At 35.9% G+C, this 27,575-nt stretch overlaps 1 protein-coding gene across 50 annotated transcripts in view; it reads left to right on the forward strand.

Annotated features, from left to right (window-relative positions):
* The window catches only part of RAPGEF6 (Rap guanine nucleotide exchange factor 6), a 240,722-nt gene that overhangs the window by 180,887 nt on the left and 32,260 nt on the right, over nucleotides 1-27,575 (forward strand). For 34 of the 50 annotated variants that reach the window (XM_035290921.3, XM_035290932.3, XM_035290926.3 and 31 more), the window contains 6 exons: nucleotides 1,595-1,835; nucleotides 4,005-4,388; nucleotides 9,561-9,772; nucleotides 13,483-13,606; nucleotides 16,466-16,489; nucleotides 19,838-20,058. In XM_035290921.3, coding sequence (XP_035146812.1) covers nucleotides 1,595-1,835; nucleotides 4,005-4,388; nucleotides 9,561-9,772; nucleotides 13,483-13,606; nucleotides 16,466-16,489; nucleotides 19,838-20,058 — 1,206 coding nt within the window. The remainder of the gene's footprint in view (nucleotides 1-1,594; nucleotides 1,836-4,004; nucleotides 4,389-9,560; nucleotides 9,773-13,482; nucleotides 13,607-16,465; nucleotides 16,490-19,837; nucleotides 20,059-27,575) is intronic. The other 16 variants (XM_054252568.2, XM_078364895.1, XM_035290924.3 and 13 more) reach the window with 1 other exon arrangement.

Below are 27,575 nucleotides of genomic sequence, written 5' to 3' on the forward strand. Positions count from 1 at the left end.
TCTCCTACTTCCACCTTCCAGGTAGCTGGTACTACAAGCATGCACCACCACACTCAGCTAATTTTTAAAATTTTTTGTAGAGACAGGGTCTTACTTATATACCCAGGCTGGTCTCAAACTCCTGGGCTCAAGCGATTCTCCAGCCTCAGCCTCCCAGAGTCCTGGGATTACAGGTTTGAGTCATGCCCAGCCCGTATTCCTAATTTTTAAAAAAGGAAATTATTGTAACTAATTTATTGTCATAGGAAAAATTTTTAGTATTTGTTCATGCTATAAAATCACTTTTCACTTACATTTAATTATATTAAAAATTAGCTAACTCATCATGTTGAACATTGGCCCAGAATTATATAATGACAAAAAGAAATAAGATAGAACAAGTGGAGGGTGGATACTATTATTTATGTGTGCTTATCATATAAACATTGTCTTGAATTAGAATTTTTCTACTAATAGCTGAAATCTCAAGGGCAAAGAGATTTTACCAGGTTAACACTTAAAATTTTCCTGTGTTAAAAATAAATAAATAAACTAAACATTTTCCAATTCATAGTTGACTAAGTGTTGTTATCTCCTACAATACAGTAGGAAAAATCATAAAGGATACCAGAAAGTATTTTATTAAAATAATAATGATTTATTAAACCAGTATTATTTCTTTTTTAAAATACTGAGTCTTGCCAGTAACCAAAGAAGTGAAAAAATAATGACATTATACTTGGAGGGAGGGGAAAAATAGGGTTTATGAAATGGGAAAGCAAAACATTAATACACAGTTTTGTTAAGGATGTGACCAAATTTGTCCTCTTACACTCTAGGATTGTAAAATATTATAACCTCTCTGGAGAAAAATTTGGCAGTATACTTCAAAAACCTTAAAATATGCATGGCTTCTAACTCAGCAATTTTCTTTTTGAGAATTTTCACTGAGGAAATAATTAGATTACCTGCAGAAGCTTATTTACTTTTGACAGGGAGTAACAGGAATATCATAATGTCATTTATAATAATAGAAAGTGGTAAGCAATCTAAATGTCATTGGGGGTTTAGATAATTGAAATATATAAAATAACACATTATGGAGTACTCTGTCTTCATTAAAAATAGTTTTGTAGAAGAATATATAATGACATTAAAATGTTTATTAGGGGAGGTGGGGAGGGTGAGCCTGGGGAGAAATGCCAAATGTGGGTGAAGGCGAGAAAGCAAACAAAACACACTGCCATGTGTGTACCTATGCAACTGTATTGCATGCTCTGCACATGTACCCCAAAACCTAAAATGCAATAAAAAATAAAAATAAAATAAATAAAATGTTTATTAGATAGATATCAAGAGAAAAAAGTTGTTGCTTCCCAATCATATATACAGTATGATCCCAAGTTTTGTCTTTGGGTTTTTCTATCCATGTTTTGTTATCCAAAAAAAAATTGGATATATTTATCAATAAATGTAACCGTGTCTTCTGTTAATATTGTGAAATAGAAATGTATATTTCAGTGTTCAGAGGGATCATTGTGTTCATAATTGCCTTTTGAAGAGTTTAAAAGTAATTTAAAAAAAAATAACAAGGTATATCTTTCTATTTATGTAGATATTCCTGATCAAGTTATAAGAGTTTTCAAAGCGGATCAGCAAAGTTGCTACATTATTATCAGTAAAGACACTACAGCTAAAGAAGTGGTTTGTCATGCTGTTCATGAATTTGGTTTGACCGGTGCATCCGACACATATTCTCTCTGTGAAGTTTCTGTTACTCCTGAGGGTGTCATAAAACAGAGAAGACTTCCAGATCAGTTCTCCAAATTAGCTGATAGAATTCAACTCAGTGGAAGGTGAATAAGCTTATTAGTGTATGTGCTTATTTGTAGATGTGCTTTTGAAGATTCCCTGTTAAAACAGATATTGTAAGTAGAAGCATGTTTTAGTGTTACTAAATTCACTCTAGAATTAAAATAGGGTTTCTTTATTTTCCAAACTTTTTTGTCTTTGTAATTATGTAAATGGAATCTTAAGGAATATTTGTAAAGGCCACACCAAAGTAACCCTTGGAAGAAGACAGCTTGATAAAATACCTTATTATTCCTGCTAAAATAAAGTCTTAGAACCATCGATATACTCTAATTCCTGTTTTTTGTAGAGGAGGAAACTGAATGATACAAATCTTCATATATATCTGAATATCTGTATCTACTAATTTATAAATTTGTTTTTAATATGGCCAGTATGTACTTTGGCAAAATAAGCCACGGTTTTTACAGTTCTTTTTCTAAAATCTTTATATATATCTGAATATCTGTATCTACTGATTTATGAATTTGTTTTTAATATGGCCAGCATCTACTTTGGCAAAAGAAGCCATGGTTTTTATAAGTAGTTTTCCTTTTATGAATATGCAGGAAATTTTTTTTAATTTTAAAATGTATTCTGAAAATTATTCAATAAACTAGATTATTTCTGTAGTACATCTCTTCCTTACTCTGGTAATTTTCTCTGAGAATAATCTTTTTTTTTTTTTTGGAGATGGAGTCTGTCACCCAGGCTAGAGTACAGTGGCACAATCTTGGCTCACTGCAACCTCTTCCTCCTGGGGTTCAAGTGGTTCTCCTGCCTTAACGTTCTTAGTAGCTGGGACTACAGGCACATGCCACCATGCCCAGCTAATTTTTGTATTTTTAGTAGAGACAGGATTTCACTATGTTGGCCAGGCTGGTTTCAAACTCGTGACCCCAGGTGATCCGCCTGCCTTGACCTCCCTAAGTACTGGGATTATAGGCATGAGCCACTATGCCCAGCCGCTCTGAGAATAATCTTTTTGGTAACCCAGTTTCATATATAGAAAAAGGGTCTAGGAAAGCTTACAGTGACTACATGCCATGGTTGCTGTGAAATGAAAATGAGTTAGCTGTGTTTTGCTGGCTGTACCTAGTGGTAAAGAACATAGACCCTGGATTCAGACTGCCCACATTCAGATCCCAGCTCTAGTTGTGTGACCTTAAGCAAGTTATATACCTTCTCTGCCTGAATTTTCTCATCCATAAAATGAGGATAATAATAATAGAATCTGCCACATGGGAATATTGTAGGGATTAAATGAGTTACTAAGTATACCATACTTGATAATGTTAAACATTATTATATATAGCATAATGAGTTTCAGCAGTATTATTAATGCATTATCTTGGGCATATGAACAGTCTAAAAACAGAAAAAGTAGTTTCTTGACAGTAAAAAATAGGTGGATAGTTGGACATAAATTTAGGCTTAAATCAAGTTGGATTATTAGAAAAAATGAAGTATAAAGCATGTGATACATTACCTCTTTTCCTTAGTAACATCCCTGTAAAAGGTATTTCCTGTCTTTTAGCTTTTAAGTGCCATAGAATTAATAATCTAAAGAGAAGAAAGCAAAATAGAGGTTTTAATGTGTGGTTGCTAATCACTGCCACTTTTTGGAATGAGGTTTTGTATTTAACAAGGGGGAAATCATTAGTGGAAGTGTTTCTCTCTTTTTTGTAGATTTTATTCTTCTTGCTTCACTTGGAAATTTATTTTAAAAGGAAATGAGTGCAGCAACTTCTGAATAGAGGTTTTTAACCTTCTTGATTCATGAATTTATTTTGCCTTAATTAGAATTCATGCTGTCCATAAACAAATATTTACATAGTATCAACTATCTGTCAGATAAAATAGTAAAATAAAAGCTTTATAAGGGCAAGACAAGTACCTAAAACAGTATTTGACCAATACTAAATAGCTTAATAAAATGATTAAGTTTATGACATAACAACATTATTTTTACTCTTTAACAGATGTCAGTTGGTGGAATAAGAGACAGACTTCTCAAAAATCTTATTTAAAATGTTAAATTTTCATTTTATCTGTAAATAAATATTTTTGGCTAAAAGTTATTAATAGTAAAATATTTTACAACAACAAAAAAGGAAAAGTGCTCTTATTTAATCATATTTATGATTACATTTATTTAATTTTTTTAAATTTAGGTATTATTTAAAAAATAATATGGAAACAGAAACCTTATGTTCAGATGAAGATGCTCAAGAACTAGTTAAGGAAGCCCAGCTATCCATGCTGCAGCTCAGTACCATTGAGGTGGCCACCCAGCTGTCAATGAGGGATTTTGATTTGTTTCGTAATATTGAGCCAACTGAGTACATCGATGACCTTTTTAAGTTAAATTCCAAAACAGGAAATAGTCACTTGAAGAGGTTTGAGGACATTGTAAACCAAGAGACATTCTGGGTTGCCTCAGAAATTTTAACTGAAGCAAATCAACTCAAACGAATGAAGATTATTAAGCATTTTATTAAAATTGCACTTCATTGTCGAGAATGTAAGAACTTCAATTCCATGTTTGCAATAATAAGGTAAGTTAATACAAGTAGGTACAAATGTCTGTACAGTTTTGTCATTATATGAAGCTGATTTTCTGCTAAGGTATTAAATGCCTATGAAAAGAAACATTCAATTAATATGCCTTTATTGAAGTATTGTTAGATTTAATATATTATCCATTCTGGTGGTATTGGCTTTTTCTATTTTTGTTTCTTCCATCTTTCTTTTACTTCTTTTTATTGGTCACGGCCCGGGAGATCATGACATCACGTCGATCTCTTTTACTTCTTTGTTGTAAATGGAAGTGGGTAATTGCCTTCTAATTTTTCTTTCTTCCCCTGACCCCCAATCCTGCACCTTGAGTGATTGTACCCTCTTCAGATATGTGCCCAGTGGCTGGTCTTTATCATTAGATTTCTCTGCTATGCTCTTTAAGGTACCTGCCTCACTATGATTTAACACTGAAAAATCACAGTATGGTATCAGTACTTTGACCTAAAGTTGCTATTTTTGAAATAACAACATCAATAATAATAATAGCAACAATTTGGTAACCTCTTCCTGTTCAGGCACTACATGAGGTATCACTGGAGGTGGTGTTACTCAACCAAGCTAGGCCATTAGAATTAGAAAAATGCTTTGAAATTCATAAGCTCAGGACAGCATAATTCCACTCGAACTAATTCTACCTATACACATCCCCCACAGAATTTATAATGATTTGTTTCTACTCCTCATGTAAGATTAAAAAGAGAATTATTTATAGGGACTCTTTAATCATGACTCTGGATGGTAATAGGATGCTCCTTTATTAAATTAACCAGTGGGTGCAAGTGAACTAGAGATTATCAGAGTGATCTTTAGAATCAGCTGCACCTGTATTTGAATCCTGCCTCTCCCATATAGTAGCAGTGTGTCGGTGGAAAACTGAAGATATGTTTTTTTATCTCTAAAATGCAGGAATTGTGCCACTTACATCACAGTTTTTAAACAGGTCTAAAACGGGAATAAAGATGCCACTGATAAACACTTGGAAGGCTAGAAATTGAACCTATTTGTAAGGGAAACATCAAGTAAAGAATTGGAGAATTATGGACTCAGTTTTAGAGACCACTATGAAGAAAATTGATCGACACTGAGAGAATAAATTCTGTATAAAAAGGGTGTAGAAAGAAAGTGGTAGAAATCTACTTAGTGGCCCTCTCAGTGTGAGGGTAAAGAATAAAAAGAGTCTAGCCAAAGGGATGAAGGATCAATACAAGAAATAGAGTAGCACAGTTATGATAGTGTCATTAAAGCCAATGAAAGAGAGTGATTTGAGAGAAGGTATGATGGACAGTAGCCCAAAGAAACAAGGGATAGGAAAGGGCTGAGATTTGGTTAAGAGATTTTGTTTGGTTAAGAAGTTTGTTTTGTTACAAAGAATATTTGTTCTGCACATTTTCATAGCTCATGTAAAGATAATTGCTTTATTTCTCTTTTTTATTCTTTTTAAGATAATTGCTTTGTATTCTTATATTTCATATTCAGGTAGATTAAAGAATATAAAGAACTTATTAACTTTTTAGCAGAGATGGCAAAGGTGAACCATTCATTTGTGGCTAGAATTAGTAACTTGTTAATTATAAAATAATTATAACTTTTTGAATAGACATAGCATATACATTGAAAAAACTTTAAAGGCATAAAAGAGTACACGGCATAAAGTAACTCTTCCTCCCACTCAGTCCCTGGTCCACCCAAATTTCTCTCCCCAGAGGTACTGTTACCTTTTTTCATTCAAGAAATAACCTATGCACAGAGAGAGCATGTAAAATATACATTTAAACCCACCTTGACTTATTTTGTTTGATTTATCTTGGAGATTATTTAAAATTGGTACTTATAAAGTTGTCTCATTTTAACAACTACAAAGTACTCCTTTGTATTGTGGAGTGCACATTATGGGTATTTCTAAATTTTCAGCGTTTGGCTATTTGAAACAGTGTGTGGTGTTTGCTTTTGCCATGTAGAAGTTTTTTTGTTTTTATATAGATGTATCATTTTTCTTTTTCCTGGAGTTTCTGCATTTTGTGTTTAGTTAAGAACAAAGAATTGCCTAGGTTTGAATTCATTGTTGGCACTTACTATGTGAACCGAGTTTCCTCATTTGTCAATTGGGAAATCCTGGTAGTTCCTACATCATAGGGTTATTAAGAGTATTCAATGAATTAATATATTGAAAGCTCTTAGAACACCCTAAATAACATTTTTTATTAATCTTGAATTCATTTTTATGTTAACAGTGAGATAGGGAAATAGATCTTCCTTTATTCCAAATGATTTCTTCAACCAATGTTATTAATCCATCTTTTTTTCTAAAATATGTAATGCCATCTATTATGTACTGAAATCTAAAACATAATTTGGGTTTATGTTTTATGGGTCTGCACTCTTTGCTTCATTGTTTTGTCTGTTTGTTTACTGTTTTAATTGCTAAAGTGGTAAAGCAGATTTTAAGGTCCAGTAGTGCTAGTCAGATCCCTCAATACTCTTTTCATGCTTTTCTTTAGCTATTTCTAGCATATTTATTTGTCTCATATCAACTTTAGAATTAATTTATGTAGTTTTAAAAAGATTTGTTGATGTTTTCATTTAGATTACATTAAATATTTAGATTAATTTAGTGGATATTTGATAGCTTTGTAACAATGATTCTTGCCATCCAAGAACACTTACTCCATTTGTTTCAGTTTTCTTTTATTTCCTCTGTGGAGTTTTTTTATTAGTCTATTTTCACATTGCTAGAAAGAAATACCTGAGACTGTGTAATTTATAAAGAAAAGAGGTTTAATTGACTCACAGTTCCTCATGGCTGGGGAGGCCTCAGGAAAGTTACTATCAGTGTTGGAAGGGGAAGGCCAAACACAGCATGTCTTATATGGCAGCAGAGAGAGTGAGCGAGGGGGAAAGTGCCACACTTTTAAACCATCAGGTTTCATGAGAACTCACTGATTATCATGAGAACAGCGTAGGGGAAATCTGCCTTCATGATCCAGTCACCTCCCACCGTGTCCTTCCCCTGACATGTGGGGATTACAATTCCACATGAGATTTGAGTGGGGACACAGAGCCAAACCATATCAAGTTTATAGCAGTGTTCATATAAATCTTGAACATTTTTTTGAATGTTTAATGATTTTTGTTACTGTTGTGAATGGGATCCTTGTGTTTTCTGTTTCTGTCTAAGTATTCTAATGCTTATGAATATCAGTGTTGTACCTAACACCTTACTACATTCTTCATGTTTCTAATAATTTTTGGTTAATATTTTGGGAGTTTTTAGTTAATCTAATTTTCTTCGACAAAGGATAATTTTACGCCTCTCATTACGTTTATTAATAGCTATTTCTCTGTTTTGTCTATTTTCATCTGCTGATGCTTCATATCAAATGATACCATCATCCCTCAGTATCTGTGGGTCATTTGTTCCATGGCTTCCCACAGATAGCAAAATCCTCACTTACTCAAGTCCTGTAGTTGACTAGGAGGAATTTGTGGATACAAAAAGTCAACGCTCTGTATTAGCAGGTTTTACATCCAAGGATACTGTATTTTTGATCTGCATTTGATTTTGAATGTGGAACACTCAGATACAGATGGATGACTGAATTTATGGGGAAAAAAAATCTGCATATAAGTGGATCGGTGCAACAGTATCCCACAGTAGCAGGAGTTAGCCTCGTTTGTGAATTGTTTTATCCTTTACTTTTTCTTAGTAAATGGAGATTGTGGCAGCATTAGGGCTGCTTACAACTCAGAGTTTCTCTCTTCTCTCCTGCCTTATTAAACAGATTTGTGCCAAAGTCTATCACTGTGTGCTATTCCAAATAAAGGATTGTTGGCTGGGCATGGTGGCTCATACCTCAGCACTTTGAGGCTCAAGGGTTTAAGATCAGCCTGGCCAACATGGTGAAACCCATCTCTGCTAAAAATATAAAAATTAGCCAGGCATTATGGCGCACACCTATAATTTCTGTAATCCCAGCTACTCAGGGGGCTGATGCACAAGAATTGCTTGAACCTCACAGGTGGAGGTAGTAGTGAGCTGATATCACACCACTGCACTCCAGCCTGGCTAACAGAGCAAGACTCTGTCTCAAATAGTTAAATAAAGTATTGGTATTTTTACTGTCAGGGCGGAAAGAGTTCCAGTTTGGAGAACTGTTCTGTCAGCTTTCATTGATAATTTCAGCTACAGACTATTTTTCATCAGCTTTGCTTACTCCCGCTTGACCTCGGATATTTTTGGCAACCTTTCTAGTGTGTTTAGGAGTTTGATATCTTTTAGTTTCAGTGGATATAAAATTTGTACTGGTTACTCATCCTTCTTATAGTGGTTTGGAGTGAGTCCTGAGAAGCAAAAGGGAACAGTGATTCCTAACAATGCCTTAAAATCAGAAATTAGGAGAACGTTTTACACACAGTGGTGTGGGTAATCAGATGGCCGAGAAACAAAGGATTTACTGGTAAGAAAATGGAGGCATTTGGCAACCTACCTCTGTGATGGTACTGTAGAGGTAAAGGATTAATAAAGACTTACAGCCTAATTGGCAAGAATTATGTTTTCGGGTTAGGGAATATCTGAGCCTATTTAAAATCCTGTGGAAAGGAGTCATTGAATATCTGAAGGCTTAGTGAACAGGATTAGAACCTAGGAATGTGGATGTATTGGAATCGGGGACATGAATGAACAAAATTGCAGAGAAAAACGGCTTCCTAAGACTCAGAATTAGCCTATTATTTAACAGTTGTTCTCAGCATTACTTAAACCACTTTCAAGTAGGTAATGTCTCCATAAAGTTATTTCTAAGTAAAACAAGCAACATTGTGATGCTTGAAAAATTTTTAAGTTAAATTTCTGTTTTGTAGAATTATTAATTCTGTCACTCAAATGAAACTATAAAATTAAGTGTTATGTATGTATACAACTATAGGCAAGTATTATAGTTCCTCTGAAAGAAGTTCTTGTTTTAAGATCAAGAAATCTCTCTTATTTATTTTTTATAGTGTTTCTCTGTTTATTTCAATGTGTTAAAATATGTCCCAGCTTATATTTAGTTTTTTGTTTGTTTTTTTTTTTTGAGAAAATGGTATATATACTGACCAGAGTCCACCCCCTCCCCCAAGTTCCTTTTTAATGCTTTTATTCTCATCTTTGGCAGTGGCTTGAACCTGGCATCTGTAGCACGACTCAGAGGTACTTGGGAAAAGTTACCAAGCAAATATGAGAAACATCTTCAAGATCTACAAGACATTTTTGATCCATCTAGAAACATGGCAAAGTATAGAAATATTCTTAGTAGTCAAAGTATGCAGCCTCCAATTATTCCACTCTTCCCTGTTGTCAAGAAAGATATGACATTTCTACATGAGGGTATGTAAACATTATTTGAAAATGGGCATGTTTACCTTCAATGAATTCTACAGAATGGTGATTTATTATATATGTTTATACCTTCAGTGAATTCTACAGAATTGTGATTTATTATATATTCCAACCTAATTATATCTCTAAAGTTTTAAACAGTTGAATAAAGCAAATCCAAAAGCCACATTGTTGAGACAAGGGCAAAATTGTTTACTGTGTACATTCAAACATAAACTTAACACATTAACATCAGACTGTTCAATCATACTTGTTTTGTTTAGTAAGGTTTTTTTCTTTCAGCTTACTTACACAGACAGAAAAGTACCCTAAACAAATGAACAGCTAATGAATTATGACAAAACAAACACTCAAAAAATTAAACATTGCCAGCACCCCAGAAACTTTGTTCATGCCCCTTTTCAGTTACCACCTTTATTTTCTTCCCCAGGGTTAACAACTCTCCTGATTTCTAGTGCTATAGTTTCAGCTGTTCTTGAACTTTATGTAAATAGAATTACAGAGTATGTTTGTTTTTATATTTGGTTTGGGTTTGTTTCTTGAAACAGGATCTCACCGTGTTGCCCAGGCTGAAGTGCAGTGGCGTGATCACCACTCACTGAAGCCTTAACCTCCTGGGTTCAAGTGATCCTCCCACCTCAGCCTAGCCTCCCAAGTAGCTGGGACTACAAGGGTATGCCACCATGCCCACTTGATTTTTTAATTCTTTTTATAGAGATGAGGTCTCACCTTTTGGTCTCAAACTTTTGGACTCAAATGATCCTCCTGAGATTATAGGCATGAGCCATAGCATCTGGTCACTTACATGTTTTTGAGTGAAGCTGTACTTCATTTTCAAAACTATTTAGCCTTCCATTATATGAATGGAATACATATGGAGTCATTCATTCTTTTGATGGGTATTTGGTTATTTCCACTATTGACCTCTTGTGAATAATGCTGCTCTTACGCATGCATGTGTATCTTTTAGTGCACATGCATTTTTATGTGCTATTATTACATTCATGGTGGAATTTATGAATCTTGATATTCATATAATCAACTTTAGAAACAGCTTGTTATCATCTGCTAAAGTTAGGCACAGGCAGTGTTAGAATTCGCACATTTTTCATCTTCACCAAAAACTGATAAATTGTCTTTTTATTTTCACATGTTGCAGTAAGCCTGTAATTGTATCATAGTGTGGTTATAGTTTGCATTTCTCTGATTACTAAAGAGAGGGAGAATGTGTGTGTGTGTGTGTTGTCCTCTTTTGTCAATTACTTGTTCTGATTTCTTGCCTGTTTTTTAATTAAGTAGTCTTTTTTGTTTATCCTATATTTCTAAGAATTCTTTTTATATCCTAAATGATATAACTTGCCTTTTGACTCTATTTTTTAATTGACAAAAATAATTATATTCCTGATTTATTGATGTTTTACCTCAATGGTTTATCTAAGTCTACCTGAATTGATTTTTGTGTTTTTTTTTTCCTATTGTAATCACTTGGTAACCATATACTATTTTACCATTTTTCTAATGTTAAATTAGATGTCATACTTTACATATTTATTAATTCATTGAATATTTATTAGTACTTTTTTGTGTGTCAGATAATACAAGGAACTTATACCACTTAAATTCCATTTGCTAATCTCCTGATTTTCATGCAGTTGTTGCTATGCTTTTAACTCCCACAAGGTACTGTTGTTGCTTAATAAAGTCAGTATTTATTTAACCTTGCCTGTATATTTACTTTTATTGTTGTTACTATTTTTTATTCATTCTTGCATATCAGAGCTTCCATATCACTGGGCATTGTGTTTTTGCTTTATAGAACACTGTTTAATATTCTCCTTAAGTGCAGGTTTGCTGGTAATGAATATCTCTTAATTTTTGTTTATCTGAAAACACCTTTAACTTTGTTTTCAGAGGATTTTTAGTTGGCAGCTACATTCTTTGAATTTGAAATGACATTTCATTGCCCTGTGCCTTCCACTGTTAATGTTGAGAAGTTAGCTTACATTTTTATTTGCTGTTGCTTTAACCATAATCTGCACTTGATACTGCCTTTACGATTTTGTTTTTTCTTAACTTTTTTCTAGATTTGTTTAATATGACTTAAGTGTGGCATTTTGTTTTTTGTTTCTTACTCTGATTGGTGTTTATAGGAAACTTGAAACCTATGGTTTTATATTCTAATCAGTTTTGGAAAAATCTTAGTTATTGTATCTTTTGTTCTCCATTTGACTTTGTCTCATCTTCTGTTAAATTCATTACTGACATCGTAATTCCAGTTATTTATTTATTTTTTACAGATTTCTTTTTTTGGTTTCATGTTCTTTTTTCAAAGTTCTCATTGTTTTTCATATCTTTGAATATACTCAACATAGTTATTTTAAAGTCTGTTTTGAATAATTCCGTAATCTGGGTCCCATTTGGGTCTTAGTCTGTTTTCTTTTTTTCTCTTTCATTTCAGTCATGTTATGTTTTCTTCTGATGTGCCTGGTTATGATTGAAAAGTGAGATTACAGAAATATCTCACTTTTTGAATGATGTTCCATATCTCCAGAGAGGATTAAAGCTTGCTTCTGGCAGGCAGTTAGAGGTGCTAGAATTTCAAAATCACATTAATCCATTTTGACATAATTTAACAACAGACTTTTATCCCAGTCTACATTCAGTTTATCCTTGGTCTCAGGATATAGCCCCTCAGAGTCCCAACGAAACATTGGAGGTTTACATGGATTTAAGTTGCTTTTCCTTTTATCTCAAAAGGCAGGGTGTCTATACTTGGTTTTTTAGCTCATTATCGTTTTCTGAAATCAGATACACCTAGTGGCAAGCACTGGGAAATGCTAAACTTGCTTCTTTGCATTTTTTCTTCTACTTTTGTCCAACTTTTCCGGTCTCAGCAGAAGTATTGTTCTAATTATGTAGTCTTACTGCCTCTTTTGTTATCACTCATTTTTCATAAGGAAATATTATAGGCTTCAAATATGTTATTCTGACCTGCTCCCTGAAATATGTTTATGTAACTTGAGAATATTCATCATAATTATTTTGTTTCCAACTTGTGTTGAGACCCTGAACAATTCATGTGTCCAGTGTATAGGTGTTGTTTACCATAGATTCCTCAGTCTTGCCTTCAGGGCCTTGGACTTTGACAGACCTCAAGGTCTACCCTGGGAGATAAATGGTGTCATGCTATGTTATAGACAAGTGTGAGAAAACAGTGCTGTAAACGGTCAGGTTGCCCTTTGTTTGGGTTTTTGTTTTGTTTTGTTTTTGTGGGGTTTTTTTGAGTTGAGATCTTACTCTGTTACCCAGGTTGAAGTGCACTAGCACACTCATGGCTCACTGCAACCTCAAACTCCTGAGCTCAGGCAGTCCTCCTTCCTCGGCCTTCCAAAGTGCTGGGATTACAGGTGGGAGCCATTGTGCCTCCAGCCCATGAAACTGGTTTTAGAAGCCATGCACAGTTTATCACTTGACTTTATTCATAACTGTTACTTTTATATGGAACACAGTATCTCCTAGTGGCTCACTCCCTAAGAGCAGGGTTGAACCATCTATGGGTATATCAGTTCTTAAAAACAAAATTGGCACTGTGATAAAGAAGGTCCTTCTTTGTGCCCTTCAAGAATACCAGCTTGACTTTTGCTACTTTTATGTACATAATTTAATTTTGAACTTAAAAATTTATTTTCATTCTATAGGAAATGACTCCAAAGTAGATGGTTTAGTAAACTTTGAGAAGTTAAGAATGATTTCCAAGGAAATCCGCCAAGTTGTTCGAATGACTTCTGCTAACATGGACCCAGCCATGATGTTTCGACAGAGGTATGACATTGAAATGTGTAAAAGTGTTATAGAGTGGCATCAAGGGTGACATAATAATAATTAAGTTTATCATTTATTGATCATGCATACTTATTACTTATTCTGCCATTTGTTGTATGCTGTACAAAGTACTTTACATATGTCAGTTTCATGTACTCATGTATCATAATAACCATAACAGGTAGGTGGTATTAGCCTTCTTTTTACATATTAAGAAATTGAATGAAGCTTAGAGCAGTTTTTACATAATTTGCAAATATTTATATATGGATAGTTCTGTATTACTTTTCTTTAAAACATCAGCAAACAAATACAGGAAAATTGCTGATACTCTTCATGTTTTCATCTTGTTTCTAACCTAATTTAGTTCTATTTCTGTTTAATTCATACTTCATTCCTTTAAACCATTTTTCCTTTTCTCAAATTATAATGTTTCATTGGTATATAAGTTTTTATTACACATAAATGAACAGAATTTAGAAAGCGCAAATTTAATCATATTTTATCTTTACTAAAAATGAAAATTTTATTGTGTTCTGTATTAACCTGATCTTTTAAGAATGCTTTTTAAGGTTCATTTTTAATATAATAACAAAGGCTTTCTCAGCTTACATAAAGTTGAAACAAAGTATTCGTTAAGTTGTTTCTACTAATTTTTACAATTTTCAGGGTATAAATAAACATTGTAGTTTTAATTTTTGATCTGATTTCTTTTTTGGCCTATGTGTATAGCTTCAGTTCACAGGGACATTAATGAAATAATTTACAGAAGTCGACACAATTTTTATGGCTTAAAAGAATACATTGTGCTAAGGAAACAAAAAAAACCTTGAGATTAGGTTTGTGCAAATGTATTTGTGATTTTTGCCATTACTTTTAATGCCCAGGCTGGTCTCGAACTCCTGGACTCGAGCAGTTTACCCACCTCAGCCTGCCAAAGCTCTGGATTACAGGCTGAGCCACCATACCAGGCCTAGGCATCTTTGTTTTTGCAGGTAGCTGATTTGATGGTTTCTTTGGTTTAGAGATCTGCAGAGTATGGAAGGAAGGGGTGTGCCAGATTCCTCTTTCCTACGCTTCCCACTTCTGCACCTTGAGAATCACTACAAGTAATGAAAGATATCATTGCTTAACAGTGTGGAAGCAGAAAATAGTAAGAACTAGGTACCAAAGCAAAAAAGTGTTTGTTTTTTGTTGCATGTCCTTGTACAGTGGCCCTACCACTTCCTGTTGTCTTATATGGACCTCTATTTACTCATACCTGTTAACATCCTGGTTCCTGAAGATGTGATGAATTTGTGACCCTGCCAGACCAGTTTATGATATATTAAGTGCTAGCCATACTTCAGAGATGAGCAGAGGAGAAAAATTGATAAGGCAATTAATAAACATGACCATTTTCTTGGAAGTGGCCTGGATTGAATAGAATAGGGTATTGGGGAAAAATAAAAACATCTGTATTAAAGATTGGACTGAATTTTTCCTGAATCAGTTTTGTCAGCCAGTACTAAATGTAATACCTTTTTTTAAGCAAACAATGTCCATTTTGGTGGTGTATGAGTATCTAGTTTAGACAAACGCTTTTAACAGTAATCAATTTGCAGACATAAAAAATAGATTCTTTAGGCAATCAAATAAGAATGTAAAGATATATAGTATTATGAAGACTTTAATGATATGTTTTTACTTAGATTTTAAGTTGTTTTTGCTGGTCAACATGTCTTACAAGACCCCTTGTCAGAGAGAAATCTCTGCACTTAAAAATGAAATTTTATGTTTTTATGTTCCTTGTAATTTTATCATTTAAATGAGTGGCCCAAAAGTCTTGTCAAAAAGATGTTCAAAAATTCTGGCTGGGTGCTGTGGCTCACGCCTGTAATCCCAGCTCTTTGGGAGGCCAGTGCAGGCAGATCATGAGGTCAGAAGTACAAGACCAGCCTGACTAACATGGTGAATCCCCATCTCTACTAAAAATAGAAAAATTAGCCAGGCATGGTGGTGCGTGCCTGTAATCCCAGCTATTCAGGGGAATCATTTGTACCTAGGAAGTGGAGGTTGCATTGAGCTGAGATCGCACTACTGTACTCCAACCTGGGTGACAGAGCAAGACTCCCTCTCAAAAAAAAAAAAAAAAAAAAAAATTCTCTTCTTTTAAGGTCTTTTTCTTTTTCCTCTTTTCTTTCTTTTCTTTTCTTTTTTTTTTTTTTTTTTTGACAGAGTCTCACTCACTCTGTCGCCAGGTGCCAGGCTGGAGTGCAGTGGCACAGTCTTGGATCACTGCAACCTCCGCCTCCCAGGTTCAAGCAATTCTCCTGCCTCAGTCTTCCAAATAGCTGGGACTACAGGTGCATGCCACCACGCCCAGCTAATTTTTTTTATTTTTAGTTGAGACAGGGTTTCACCATGTTGGCCAGGATGGTCTTGATCTCTTGACCTTGTGATCTGCCCACCTTAGCCTCCCAAAGTGCTGGGATTACAGGCTTGAGCCACTGTGCCTGGCCCCTTTAAAATCTTTTTCAATAAAAACTTTGAATTCAAAATTTATAAGTAAGTAAGTGTTTTTCCTTAAGCTTTTTATTTATATGAGCTTCTAAATGAATTCGGTATTTAAAATATAATTGGTCTAATGCATATTTTTATAAAGTATTTTGGAGCTTTTTTGACCTCCAGTATATACATAACTCATCTTACCCTCCTTCCTTCCATTAAAGTCATTTTACTGTTAAGCTATAATTTTTTCCTGATAAATTTTTTCTGTTCTTTTCTGTCTGCATAGTTTCTCTGACTTTCAACTGTTGTCTTTTTTCTGTGCTTTCCTATTCAAACACATGCTTCAATGTTTGTGGCTCTTGCTTACAGGAAGAAGAGGTGGCGGAGTCTGGGGTAAGTGTAGAGATGGACGCAACTGGAATGAAGGTTGTGCAACTCTTAACATATACTGCATCCTTTTCATTAATGCACGCACATAAAATAGCATGCATTCTATTAACCCTGTCAGCCTACATTCCTGACAAATGCCTTCTGCTAACAAGGTGAAAGTAGTGATAGAACTAGCTATTTTTCCTTTGCTTTTCCACTGTTGATGTCCTATAAGTCCTTTTTAGATTTTAATTGAGCTAGGTCAATTAGATGATGACAGTGATAGTGAATATTTGTTGTGTACCTTCTCTATGCCATACATTGTTCTAAGCACTCTAAACCAATTAATTATCTTAATTCTACTATTACCTTATAAGGAGGTACTGTTCTTTCCATAGTGTGGATGGGAAAGGTTGAGTTGCCTAAAATTTTAGGGTTCATTAATGGTGGCTCCAAACCTAGGTAGTCTGATTCTGGATAGAGTTCACACCACATTCTTTTATTCAAATGCCACATTTTATAAAAATAAATATATAAATGTACAAAATGAATGAAACATCTGTTTATGAAGGTTGCATTTTCCATCAGTTTTCCAAAAAAGAGGAAGCCCTTATCCAAGCTGTACTATAAAATTGAATTTGAAGGTGATTTTATGTTCTCAGACCCACTAATGCCATGATACTTCCAGCATTGATTGAATTTTGTTTGAAATTTTTACCAGTTTTAATTGAAAACTCCCTTACCTTTAAAGTTGTGATGGAATCAGAAACTGCCACTATTTGTTATTAAAGTAGATTTAGGTTTGCACTTATACATAGCCAAGTGTCTATTTAGAGTCATAGAATGTTAAAGATCTTATAAATCATATATCTAGTCCTTTCATTTTTAGATGAAGAAAGAGATGTCTTTTATGGATGAAGGGATTGCATAAGAAGAATTTTGTTATTTTAAGACTTGTAGTGAACCATGAAGTTAGAAGCTTTTATAACATGTAAGAAGAATTTTTTTGTGAGCCACCTCCTTTACTTAAGTCTTGTCTCATTTGTGGTCTTGTTTTCTGTTAATGCTTGGTGAACTTGACTTTCCTTCTATTTTTCCTCCCTTCTCTGTGTGTTTCCCATGTATTTTCTTCTGGATCATAAATTTGTGTCTTGGTCTCTTTCTTCTCACTGAAAATAGAAATTGACACCTAGCATTACTACTGTAAAGAAGAATATTTGGACAGTATCTTTTAGTGGGTATTGGGTGTGTTTGATGAATGAGTTATGTTAACATGTTTCACTGTTGATTCAGCTATAGGGTTGCATTGTTTGATGCCTGTGAACATTAGATACATGTATTTTATATCAGAGCATTTTCTGTTTTCAAAGTAGTTTAGAAAACATTTTATCGTCATTTATCACTATGTTATCATTTATTAGAATTTTGTATCTTCTACATATGTCAAAACCCACTTTTTTGACATTAACTAAGATAAAATCGTTAAATATTTATGTTATAATTTGTTCTTAAATAGCTGCAACTTGATTTTACTGCCTTTCTTTGAATTCAAGACATCATCAATTGTTGGGCACATTGTTATTTTATCTACTACTAAGGAAAATCACTGTAGTATCCTATTACCATAAAGTGGTAATAGGATACCATAAAGTAAAACTCCTTCGATAAGCATACTACTTTATGCTTATCGAAGGAGTTCTTAGACTTGGCTATAGGTTTTTATCACAGAGTCAAAACTGAGTTTTTAAAAATCAGTATTTTTATTGATTCACATGAAAAGGAAAATAAAAGCATAGTAAATTGGTTTAGGTATTCCTAAAATTTCTTTATATTCAAAATATGAATCTTCTGTAATGTTTTTAGAGTCATTAGTTTCTGGATTTTGTTTTCCAGAACCCTCATCCCCCATACAACATTGCCCTCTGTGCCATCCAGTAATGCATCATTTCTTTGAAAAAACACAAAAGAACCAAAAGCTGCTGGTTCTGGGCTCTGAGGCTGGCTTTGGAAATAATTAGAGCTAGTTTTCTCTTGTCACTTGCTATGGTAATGTTCTTGAACTTGTCAGATTTACTACTTCTGTATAATCATTTGGTCCCTGGAGGTTAAAAGGGTACTTCACTAATGTCATTGAATTTTCTTTTAAGCCATTGTGAAAGTTTTGAGATTTCTGCATGTGTGAATAACATCATGTCATAGTTTCTGCCTGGCCAATAGCAATTGAAGGTTCCCATTGAGTGTTACATATACCTCTATTTGAAAGATCTTAAAATATGAAAGAAAAAAGTTGTAACACTTTTTCAACCATATTTCACTTAATTTACAATGAAAACATTAGGATTTTTGGTTCTGTTTTAAACTAGATATGTGAGCACTGTGATCTTTGTATTTAGAATATTTTTATATAAAAATGAAGCTTAATTTAGACAATCCATAGATAACCTTATTATTTTGGATGGCAAAATAAAATACCATCTAAATAAAAATTATATAAGAATTTTGTATTAGCCTTGTTAGAAAAGACAGATATCATTGCAGTTGCTGTCTTCCATTGGTTCTAGATGTGCGGTCATTATAGAATGTTTGTCAAAAAGAGTAGAGTCAGGTGAAGCTGTAGCTTGTTTGAATTGTGGTTATTTCTACCCAGCTTGCAGTTCTGTCACATTCATGGGCATTACAAAAGTGGTGTCCAGGTCCTTAGTTCTGTAACCCAAATATTGCCTAATCATTCCATATGTGAGTGGGAGCATTGAGTTTTTACTGCATTCTGATTTCTGACTATATAGAATTGGGTATAAATGCTGTTAATTTTCAGCTAATACGTTATTGGTAGTTCTCCTTGAGTTTTGGCCAAAATAATGGTTCCTAGTAAAATTGGTTAACATGCTCAGAGTGAGCCTGCTATAATGGTAGTGGCAATAGCACGTCCAAAGCAGAACAGCAAGCAAAACTGCTTTAGAACCCTCATTGCCAAAGAACTCTGGTTCAAAGATCTGGCTGAGGATGGACTTGTCCTGGTCCAGGATCTTGCCATGTCCTCAAAGCGTGGATGGCCTCCAGGGTAGAGGAATGCTTTTATTTGTTACTCTTGTGCCATGGGTTGCATTGGCACAAACATAGGCCTGATGGAATATGGCGCTCAGGGAGGGCATTGTTATCCTGTTCTTTTGAATTCTGTACTTTGCCAACTCCTGTTCTTAATTCAGAACATCACCATATGTGCCGAATTACTTTGCATTAATGCTCTTCATCTTTTAACTCATTTACATCAGCATGCAACAGCATTAACAGAACAAAATCTTTTAATCTTCAATCTACTCTGCTTAATTCTCATGTCTGCAGCCACTTATTGTGATTTTCATCTTCTTACAGATCACTGAGTCAAGGAAGCACAAATTCGAACATGCTGGATGTTCAGGGAGGTGCTCACAAAAAAAGGGCACGCCGCAGCTCTCTCCTTAATGCCAAGAAGCTGTATGAGGATGCGCAAATGGCAAGGAAGGTGAGGCAGTATCTTTCTAGTCTGGATGTGGAGACAGATGAGGAGAGGTTCCAGATGATGTCATTACAGTGGGAGCCTGCATATGGTACCTGTGAGTACAAGTTTTCATTTATGTGACACTAAAGAACTTATTTTTCTAGAATTATGCTTAAGTCCCAAGAAAATTAACTTTAACTTACAAAAGATTACGGGCATACCTTAAGCATCATGTGATCAAATTAATCGCCTACAGAATCCTGTCCATTCCTGATGGCTACACTGTGAAAAAAATAAGTGGATCTTTAAAAAACTTTTTAAAGTTTTTTAAAAACTGGATTATTATAGAGGAGCCTTTCTGTTTGAAAACATTTTTACATTTATCCTTAAACAAAGAGTAAGCATAAGTGGAATTTTTACCTCTTTTTATTTCAAGGATAATATTTACCAACTAGAAAATATAAGAAACTTGATTAAAACACCAGTGATAATAAGTACCTTACAAGTGCCAGTAGTTAGGTAAAACAAGAAAAATCAGACACAATCTGATATTAGTAATCTCTTGAAAATTTGATGAAAAAGATCATGCTCTCAATACTGATATTTCAAGTGAAATACAAGCAAGAGAATGCATACATCTCTGGATCAAAGAAATTATTAATTCTAAGAGCAGAAATCAAAGATAATGAAATACAGACTGTTAAAACAAAATAATTATACTTCTTAAGTTAAATTGTAGGTTCAGGCCAGGTGTGGTGGGTCACACCTGGAGGCCTAGGCAGGAGGATCATTTGAGGCCAGCCTTGGCAACTCAAGGAGACCCCATCTCTACAAAGAAAAAGAATTAAAATTAGCCAAATGTGGTAGTCCCAGCAACTTAGGAGGCTGAGGGAGGCCGGTCACTTGAGCCCAAGAGTTTGAGGCTTCAGTGACCTAGGACTGTGCCACTGCTTTCCAGCCTGGGCAACCAAGTGAGACCCAGTCTCTAACAAATAATATAAACACACACACACACACACACACACACACACACACACACACACACACACAATGGGTTAAATGTTATGCCCATAAAAATTGCAACAGAATTTTATTTCTAAGTTCCTAATTGACAAGGGGTAGTACTCATCATGGATTGACCCTAAGATTGATAAATGATATGGTATTTTTATAGTAATTTTTAAAAGTTTGTCAAAAGAAAGAATAGAAAACAGGAACTGGAAATAGAACCAAATACTGATTTTTAAAAATTTAGTTTTGACAATTTTAAAATAAGGATAAGGAGCCATTTAATAAGTGCCATAATCAAAACAGTATCTTGAATGCTCCTACATATAAGAAAAGATTTGGAGTATGATGGAAAGAATACCTACTAAAGGATAGAGGCAGAGTTTGAGTTTCATTGATTACCATTTGAGTAAGGTTCTTTTCATCTATGGTCTCTGTTTTCTCAAATGTAAAACTTTGGCAAGGGTTGAAATATATTTTATTTCTGTGATTCTTTGTACATCAAAGTTATTAAATTTGGAGAAAGAAATTTTTAAAAGCTAACAGCATTCTACATTCTGACTGCTACATGTTAAAGGTAAAAGCTGAAAGAGTGTCTAGTGTCTTTAACATTTTTTCATGTTTTGAAGTTCAAAGCCATGTGCATACTTAAAGACTTCTGGCCTTGCTTTGAGTCATCATCAAAGTCATATTTTCCCACATAATTTGATATAGACTTAATCATCTTATGATTATGAAACAGTTTATATACATCTGCATGCCTTCCTCTTCCTACACTCACCCCAGACTTGTGTCTGTCTTTTCTCCTAACACTAAATGATGTCCCATGCTACATATTTAATATCTATATGAAATAAGAAAATCTTTAGGCTTTTCTTTCTTAAACTAGATTTTAACATTTAGTTCAATACATATTCCCTAATTTGGTTTGAGCATCTTTATAATGCATAGTTCATTTTTTTTTTAATTATTACAGTTTTTTATTAATTGCATTTTAGGTTTTGGGGTACATGTGAAGAACATGCAAGATAGTTGCGTAGGTACACACATGGCAGTGTGATTTGCTGTCTTCCTCCCCTTCACCTATATCTGGCATTTCTCCCCATGCTATCTCTCCCCAACTCTCCACCCCCTGCTGTCCCTCCCCTGTTCCCCCCAACAGACCCCAGTGTGTAGTGCTCCCCTCCCTGTGTCCATGTGTTCTCATTGTTCAACACCCGCCTATGAGTGAGAACATACGGCATTTCATTTTCTGTTCTTGTGTCAGTTTGCTGAGAATGATGTTCTCCAGGTTTATCCATGTCCCTACAAAGGACACGAACTCATTGTTTTTTATTGCTGCATAATATTCCATGGTATATATGTGCCACATTTTCCCTATACAGTCTATCATCGATGGGCATTTGGGTTGATTCCAGGTCTTTGCTATTATAAACAGTGCCGCAGTGAACATTTGTGTGTAGGTGTACTTATAGTAGAACGATTTATAATCCTTTGGATATATACCCAGTAATGGGATTGCTGGGTCAAATGGAATTTCTATTTCTAGGTCCTTGAGGAATCTCCACACTGTCTTCCACAATGGTTGAACTAATTTACACTCCCACCAGCAGTGTAAAAGTGTTCCTATTTCTCCACATCCTCTCCAGCATCTGTTGTCTCCAGATTTTTTAATGATTGCCATTCTAATTGGCATGAGATGGTATCCCAATGTAATTTTGATTTGCATTTCTCTAATGACCAGTGATGATGAGCATTTTTTCATATGATTGTTGGCCTCATGTATGTCTTCTTTTGTAAAGTGTCTGTTCATTTCCTTTGCCCACTTTTGAATGGGCTTGTTTGTTTTGTTGTTGTACATCTGTTTTAGTTCTTTGTAAATTCTGGATATCAGTCCTTTGTCAGATGCGTAAACTGCAAAGATTTTTTCCCATTCTGTTGGTTGCCAATTCACTCTAATGACTGTTTCTTTTGCTGTGCAGGAGCTGTGGAGTTTCATTAGGTCCCATTTGTCTATTTTGGATTTTGTTGCTAATACTTTGGGTGTTTTGGTCATGGAGTCCTTGACTACTGCTATATCCTGAATGGTTTTTCCTAGATTTTCTTCTAGGGTTTTTATGGTGTTAGGTCTTATGTTTAAGTCTTTAATCCATCTGGAGTTAATTTTAGTGTAAGGTGTCAGGAAGGGGTCCAGTTTCTGCTTTCTGCACATAGCTCATCAGTTTTTCCAACACCATTTATTAAACAGGGAATTCTTTCCCCATTGCTTGTTTTTGTCAGGTTTATCAAAGATCGTATGGTTGTAGATATGTTGTGTTGCCTCTGAGGCCTCTGTTCTGTTTCATTGGTCTATATCTCTATTTCAGTACCAGTACCATGCTGTTTTGATTACTGTAGCCTTGTAGTATAGTTCGAAGTCCGGTAGTATGATGCCTCCCGCTGTGTTCTTTTTACTTAGAATTGACTTGGCTATGCGGGCATAATTCATTTTTAAATGTTTAAATAGTCACTATCCCAAGACCAAACAATAGTTGATTTCTAAGCATTATAGAATTTGGCTCTTCCTAATTAATTAGAATATATGTGGTTTTTGGCATTTATCTGTGAACTCTTTTATTTTTAAGGTATTCTCTGGTTTTTTTCCTTTGTATTGTAGCGATTATTAAAATAAATGTCATTTATTAACATTGAACAGTCAATGAGAGAAGAAAGAAAGAATTTCATGACTCTGGATGACAACCTCTTGTATTCAATTCATTGATGAGCCCCTGCATATTTTTGCCTGGGGTCCCTGTGTTTTGACTTTCTAAGATATTCTCTGATTCTTATCATCCCAAATGTTGTCTAGGCTGTCATAATAAAAGCATAATAGCTATTATAGCTGTGTTGAGAGAGTTTAAACATCTATTTTTGCTTTTATCTTGATGTTTAAAACAAATACTTGATGAAGTCCTGAGGCTGTACCTGCTTGAAGCCATCTTGGATAGCCTAGGGATTAAAAGTACTGCCTGATGGAAGAATTTCTTCCTTTTGGACTATAGTATTGGTTTTATATGAAGGAGGCAGCTTTTAAAAGTCAGGGTTCTCAGTTTTTTAATTCTCACATTGATTTTCAGAAAACCTATGGATTTATAAAACACTATCTCTGGTTTTCTTGTGTTGTAGCTGTTGAGGTGACTTATTTATTGAACAGATACCTATTAAGCATCTGTTTTCAGTCAGTTATTGGCACATAAGGATGTAGTAATGAACAAAATACATAGTTCTTACTCTGAAGTAGGTTAAAACCTAATGAGAGGAACAGGGAGGTTAAAGCCTATTGAGAGTATGAGACTGGTGTGAGGAAAGGTAAGCCAGTCAAGGAGGCAGGCTAATGCTAAATTATGCAGAGTCATATAGACCTTGTTTTAAGGATTTTGGTCTTTATTCTAAAAGCAGGGGCAAATTAAGGTTTGCGCAGAAGGACAAGGAAAGTGTAAGATCAAATACTCATTTTGGAAGAGTCACTCTTCTGTTCTATGAAGAATGCCTTGAAGGCATGCTAGAATTGACAGAATGAGAAAAGTATTTCAGGACCTGCCCCAGTGGCTCATGCCTGTAATCCCAGCACTTTGGGAAACTGAGGCGGGTGGATCACCTGAGGTCAAGAGTTCAAGACCAACCTGACCAAGATGGTAAAACCCAGTTTCTACTAAAAATACAAGAAAAAATTTATCCTGGCATGATGGCAGGCGCTTGTAATACCAGCTAGTCGGGAGGCTGAAGCAGAGAATTGCTTGAAACGCGGAAGGCAAAGGTTGCAGCCACCCGAGATGACACCACTGTGCTCCAGCCCGGGCAGCAGAGTGAGACTCCATCTCGGTGTGGGGAGGGGGCAGGAAAAAAGGAAAGTATGAGAGAGAGGACTCAAGATGGCGCTGTGAGAACAACCCAGGATTGGAGCTCGCGTTGAATCCGCAAACGGTGAGTCAGAGCTGCATTTACAGACTGATCGTTGTTGCCCACAGAACGGGGAAACTCCCAAGTATAAAAAAGACACGGGACACCAGGCAGTAGGTCTGCCTGGCGAAGCCGGCAGCCGGGGCGGTGGCGGCCGGCCCTACCCAGCAATCCCCACAGGGCGCGCTTGTCCGGGTGCCCTGTTGAACCGGCAACCTGAGACTTGAGAGGGCTGGACTTGAGACTGAACGAGACTTGGACAGTAGGCCAGCCCAGGGGATTGCAGGAACAGATCGTTTGGGATACCCAGTGGGACGAACAAAACCGCGATTTCAAACTATCCCGAGCAGACGGTCCGAGATGCTCTGTGGGGGAGGGGCGTCCACCACTACCGAGGCAACCCACCCCAACTGAGATACACGCCCACTGCTGACGCAGCCAGCCGTTGCCGAGGCAACCCGCCCCAACTGAGATACACGCCCACTGCTGATGCAGCCTGCCATTGCTGAGGCAACACGCTACAATGAAGAGACTCTGCCGCAGGGCGTGGCGGAGACCACAGAAGAGCCTGCAGGAACAGGGCGAATCACACAACAGCAGGGCGGAGGCTCGGCAGCCAAACAGTGGCTAGTCTGCCTTCTGGCTGGGCAGGACACCTCATCGAACATCCAAAAATAAAGCCCAGACCCCTCAACACAGAGCATTTGAGAAAAAAAAAAAAAGGGGGTTTTTTAATGAGCTCTGTTGCAGCAGAATCAAACATAGCAGCCTAACAGCCCTGAATGAACAACAGAGCGCACAGCTCAGCAATTAAGCCCATATAAAGTACAAACTGTCTCCTCAAGCAGCTCCCTGACCCCTCTATATCCAAAAGACTGACATTAGGCAGGCATCATCCTGGGACAAAGATAGCAGAAAAAGAAACTGGTAGCATCCCTCGCTGTGCCACAGCTGCTAGAGGTGCACCCCAGACAAGCAGGGTCTGGAGCGGACCTCAGCAGTCGTACAGCGAAGGGGCTAGGCTGGTAGAAGGAAAACCAAGCAACAGAAATACTTCATCATCAACATTCCGGGTGTCCACTCAGAGACCCAATCGAAAAGTCAGCAACTACGCAGACGACCAGCGGACAAATCCACAAAGATGGGAAGAAACCAGCGCAAAAAGGAGGAAAACACCCGAAACCAGAACACCTCGCCTCCTAGAAAGGACCAAAACTCCTCACCAGCAAGGGAACAAAGCTGGACGGAGAATGACTGTGACGAAATGACGGAATTAGACTTCAGAAGATGGATAATGAGAAACTTTTGTGAGCTAAAAGATCATGTATTAAATCAATGCAAAGAAACTAAGAACCTTGAAAAAAGATTTGAAAAAAGATTCGAGGAAATGATAACAAGAATGGACAACTTAGAGAGGAATATGAATGAATTAAAGGAGCTGAAAAACACAATATGAGAACTTCGCGAAGCAAACACAAGTTTCAGTAGCCGGATTGACCAAGCAGAAGAAAGAATATCTGAAGTCGAAGACGAACTCAATGAAATAAAACGAGAAACCAAGATCAGAGAAGAAAGCGCAAAAACGAATGAACAAAGTCTCCAAGAAATGTGGGACTATGTGAAAAGACCTAACCTACGTTTGATAGGTGTACCAGAAGGGGACGAAGAGAATGAATCCAAGCTGGAAAATACTCTTCAGGACATGATCCAGGAAAATTTCCCCCACCTAGCAAGACAGGCCAACACTCAATTGCAGGAAATACAGAGAACACCACAAAGATATTCCGCAAGAAGAGCAACCCCAAGGCACATAATCGTCAGATTCAACAAGGTTGAAATAAAGGAGAAAATACTAAGGGGAGCCAGAGAGAAAGGTCGGGTCACCCACAAAGGGAAGCCCATCAGACTCACAGCAGATCTCTCGGGAGAAACACTACAAGCCAGAAGAGAGTGGGGGCCAATATTCAACATTCTTAAAGAAAAGAACTTTCAACCCAGAATTTCATATCCAGCCAAACTGAGCTTCAGAAGTGAAGGAAAAATAAAATCCTTTGCGAACAAGCAAGTACTCAGAGATTTTGTCACCACCAGGCCAGCTTTACAAGAGCTCCTAAAAGAGGCACTACACATAGAAAGAAACAACCAGTACCAGCCATTCCAAAATCACACTGAATGCTAAAGAGCTTCAACATAATGAAGAATCTACAACAACTAACAGGCAAAACAGCCACTTAGCATCAAAATGGCAGTATCAAATTCACACATAACAATATTAACCCTAAATGTAAATGGACTAAATGCACCAATCAAAAGACACAGACTGGCAAATTGGATAAAAATCCAAAACCCATCAGTGTGCTGTATCCAGGAAACCCATCTCACATGCAAGGATACACAAAGGCTCAAAATAAAGGGATGGAGGAAGATTTACCAAGCTAATGGAAAGCAAAAAAAAGCAGGAGTTGCAATTCTCATCTCTGATAAAATAGACTTTAAAGCAACAAAGATCAAAAGAGACAAAGAAGGCCATTACATACTGGTAAAAGGATCGATACAACAAGAAGAGCTAACGATCCTAAACATATATGGACCCAATGCAGGAGCACCCAGATACATAAGGCAAGTTCTTAATGACTTACAAAAGGACTTAGACTCCCACACAATAATAGTGGGAGACTTTAACAC

Source organism: Callithrix jacchus, chromosome 2 (genome assembly GCF_049354715.1).
Source record: "Callithrix jacchus isolate 240 chromosome 2, calJac240_pri, whole genome shotgun sequence".
Taxonomy (NCBI): Eukaryota; Metazoa; Chordata; class Mammalia; order Primates; family Cebidae; genus Callithrix; species Callithrix jacchus.